Source organism: Falco biarmicus, chromosome Z (assembly GCF_023638135.1).
Source record: "Falco biarmicus isolate bFalBia1 chromosome Z, bFalBia1.pri, whole genome shotgun sequence".
NCBI lineage: Eukaryota > Metazoa > Chordata > Aves > Falconiformes > Falconidae > Falco > Falco biarmicus.
In genome coordinates this window covers 46,753,786-46,757,939 of record NC_079311.1, presented here as the reverse complement: position 1 = coordinate 46,757,939, position 4,154 = coordinate 46,753,786, and the positions used below count along the sequence as shown (strand labels likewise).

The window sequence follows — 4,154 nt, the reverse complement described above, 5'->3', positions numbered from 1 at the left end:
AAATGTGTAAGATCACATCTCTGCTAAGTCAATGTTCTGTTATCAATAAGAAAGCAGACAATTAGATCTAAGCTAGGAAGCATTGAAAGCACAGCTTCACGAAACAGTGATGAAAGACCTTCACTTAGAAGTACCAAAGAATAAGAATAAATATCTCATTTTCAGCCACAGCAGGCTGATGCCGATCACAGGGCACAAGCAACACCTAGTCTTATTATTGTTCATGTTGGCTATTACATGCTCATGACTGCATATATAAGTGTATTCTAAGAACACATTTATTGATGAAAATCATTACAGCAAACAGATCTAACAGAAAGTTCCTCAGAACAACTTCAGTGGGTGGATTCTTTGCTGTGTCTCTCTCCCATTCATGATGTAAAGAAATCCCACAGAATGAAATAGTAAGCCTGCTAACAATGAGAAAGCCTTTAATACCCACAGACTTTACATGCAGAACAGCCATGCTGGTGCTCACTGAAGGTCTGACTGATTGATGGATATCTTATCTCCAGCTGATATCAGATGCTTATGGAGGCAGTACAAGAGTCAAATCAAGTATAAACTGAACTTCCCCTTGGTTTACCCTCCCATATTCTTGCAATTGATTTAAGGACTACTTGAGCTGGAAATTGCATCTGGGTCTTTGTGTTTTATGGGGGGTACATAGTCTATACTGGGGGGGGGGGGGGGGGGTTGTAAGCCTTTTTCAGTGAGTTCCACAATTTAATTACATGGAAATTGGTTTATGGTGTCACAGACTTTTTTTATACTGACATATAGTTCAAGTTTTTTCTACCATACAAAATGGACCTCTAATATACAGAAGGCCCCCAAAGGTATTGCTTTTTTTTTTTTTTTTTTCAGAAGATGGGGGCGGGGCGGGTTAATAATCTTGTGAATCCTTAAATAATTATCAAGGCCCAAATTCTGGACAAGGAAGTAAAATCAGAACATAAAATTAAAGCTGTCTCATTTGAATAAATAACATCAGCTTGCACATGGGCTTTTATCTATCCTGTGTTTCCACAAGACCTATCAGACCAAGGACCTGTTCCACCCTACATTCTATAGTGATCAATACAAGTATGCAATGATAAATCTGCAGAGCAGATTATACAACACAAATTCTTTTGCAATAATAAGTGTTTCTGTGCCATAACACAATCCTAGTGAATATCTTGGGGGAATTATTGCATAACTGCCTACCTCTATTCCTCAAATATGTTTTTCTGCACAGGAGATATTTCTTCACCACTTCATTGATTTTTAAAATTTATTTTTAGTCTTCCAGAATGTGATAAAACTATTATTAGCTAAAAGTGGTACTGTAATGAGAGTTCTCTTCATAGCAACAGGCTGAATTTTGCTTTTCTTTTACTGTTTTAATACTTTCCCAAAGATTTTGGAGGTAATCACTCAGCTTTTGAAAAGATCCTTGTTTCCCATGTACAATCTGAAATCTTTGGGTATGCATATATGACCTGCAGAAGACAATCTATATGCAATGTTTAAATATAACTGACTCTCATATCCTTTGTACAAAGCAATGTTTTGAGTGTACTGTGCTTCTAGGAAAAAGGAAAAGATGTTAGGGACACACTTTCAGGCTTTTAAGAAAATATTCAACTAAATACAAGATATTTTTCATTCTTCTAATCAATACCTTCCAATAAACATCCCAAAGTTTAGTTACCTATTGACACAGATAATGCATTTTTGTAAGCCCTTCAATTGCAAGACATATGTGATGTTTTCTTCTGAAGCCTCCCGTCCTGCAAAAACTGAAGCAGATAGGTAACTTTTATGCACATGAAAATTTACAAGGAACACAGCAGGTTTCTGCACTTGCAGGAGTGTGTGTGGGTTTAGGACCATTCTTCTGGCTCTCAGTGTCCATCATCATATCACAATGTGCTGGAGGGTCTTTATCTGTAGTTGGGAGGGCCCCTGGGCATTCCTGGCTGTGCCCCAGGGAAGCGTGGGCTCCCAGGTGGATAGCCCAGCATCCCATAGCCCCTGGGCCCTGGTGGCCTCATCACAGCTATGGATGGGGGAGGAAGGTTTCCTCCTCTGCTGTGCAGGGGATAGAGGCCATTCGGGGCAAGGCCTGGATGCTGGAGTGCCTGAGAGGAGCTGTCTTCTTGTGGCTGGCCTGTCTTCTTTGCTTCATTGCCACCCTGTTCTTTCTTGTTGTCTGAAATGTGTTTGGAGAATAGAGTTAGAAAATGAACATGCAAACCAGAAATCCCATGAGAGAGAAATCCTGCAGCCACTTGTCCACTCCAGTGTGGTGGAAAGTCTGTGGCCTCCCCTGCCCACAGCCTGACATCTGGGGTCATGTGCCTTCATGATCTTTGCAGCACATTTTCCCTCCAGTCCTTTCTGCAAGGCCCCAACGACAGGGTGAAGTGGAGGCTTTTCCCAAGTATCTACATGCACTTAGATATTACCTGTAAATGAAGATGAAGGTATCAATTTCAAATTTAAGTGGGTGGGTTTTGAGGCTGCAGACACACCTTGCAAGTGGTTCTTCCAAAGACAGTCATCTCCAATCTGGGTTTCTCTGCTAGGCTTGAGCCTATACTGGATATATGGCATGCATACATGATGGGGAAAGTCTAACAGTGACCAGGGAAAGGAAACAGCCTGTGAATTCCTTCAAGATGGACTGAAACCTGCATGATCGAGCTAGACATTCTGAAAAGGATTGTTACCATACTGTGTTTTCACTATACATTCTCCTGGTGAACATAGCACAGAGGAGAAATGCTGTCCTGACTAGTCCTGGGTCAACAAAATTCAATAGCAAGGTGCAAGTTTTGGACCCAACTTGTTTGTGAGAGGGATCACTGACATTCAGACCTGGCTTTAAGTGAGGGTTTTTTTTGTGGCTGGGATCTTGCCATTCATTATAGCCCTATTACAGGGTTTTTTGCTTTGGTATTGCCTAGTGTGGAATAATGTTACAGTATTTCTTAAAGAAGCCAAAGAAAGAAAAGTGGACTGGAGACTAGGTTAATACTTGCGATTTCTCATTATGAGTATCTTTCAGGACATTATGGCAAAGGAAGCAGTCACGGCAGTGAGGAAGACTGTGGTCTGACATAAATGTATTCTTCTTCCTGAGGAGCTCAAAACAGTCCTTACCTTGGTTTGAAGTGGATTCATCTTCCTTGTCTGCTTTCGGCTTTGGCTGTGGTGGTTCCGTCTCAAATGGATTTTCCTCTTGTTCATTTGATTTTTGTGCCCTTTGTTTATTTCTTCTTTTATTTTCTTCTGCTTGCTAATGATGGGGAGAGAGAGAGGGCATCTTTCAGTGACCTGAACAGCTTCTCTAACATTGTGTAAAGCCAAAAGTCAGTAATTGTTTATTCCTTACACTTTGTAGCTTCTTTTTCAGTTCCAAGTTAGCTTCCTTGTAGGATTTGGATGTAGCATTGAGATAATAAATACTCAGTCTAAGTTAAAGAAAAATAATTAAATTTAAATATAAAGACTCTTACAACATTCCTATAGCAAGAACTACAGTTGTGCTAATACAAAATCTGTATCTTTTCCTCATTTATCATACATAATCGGTAGTAGTATTTTGACAATGAACAATGTGCTTCCTTACAGTACAAAGAAGGCACTGTTACTTCAGGGGGAAAAAAGCTGAAAGAAATCATCATGTCTATTAATACTCTACATTCAATAATATAGTAGTTAATGAAGGTGTTCCATAAAACTAAACCTCACTATGAAGTGTGTTCTGAAGAGTAACTTATGAAAGTTAACTTGTGTGACATAATTAAAAATTAGTAAATCATATTTATAAAAGTTTTTTAACTAATACAATAAGCAAACTCAACGACTGCCAAGAAAACAGCCAAAAGCATACATTTTTATTTTTGTTTTAAATTATGACCACTTTCTTCTACTAAACAAAAATGTAACTGCATAATGCAATTTTCATTTTTCAGTATATTGTATTACTTTTGTGATAACTCTATGAAATTAGTATTTTTCACCATCCTGATTTAATTAGAGAAATTCTGATATGATGTCTTTTATTCGTGTAAACAGTAAATAATTAATCTGCATATGTTGTTTTCTCTGCTTTGCCTTTCCTTTCCTTTCCTTTCCTTTCCTTTCCTTTCCTTTCCTTTCCT

The 4,154-nt window shown here is 38.6% G+C and overlaps 1 protein-coding gene across 1 annotated transcript in view; it reads right to left on the bottom strand.

Moving 5' to 3' along the window:
• Positions 1 to 1,328: 1,328 nt before the first annotated feature.
• TMC1 (transmembrane channel like 1) overlaps positions 1,329 to 4,154 on the bottom strand; it is a 68,073-nt gene continuing 65,247 nt past the window's right edge. Inside the window, exons 19-21 of the mRNA XM_056325126.1 lie at positions 3,383 to 3,461; positions 3,151 to 3,286; positions 1,329 to 2,197 (exon numbers count right to left, since the gene is read on the bottom strand). Of these exons, the coding sequence (XP_056181101.1) occupies positions 1,929 to 2,197; positions 3,151 to 3,286; positions 3,383 to 3,461 (484 nt within the window). The 3' untranslated portion in view covers positions 1,329 to 1,928. The remainder of the gene's footprint in view (positions 2,198 to 3,150; positions 3,287 to 3,382; positions 3,462 to 4,154) is intronic.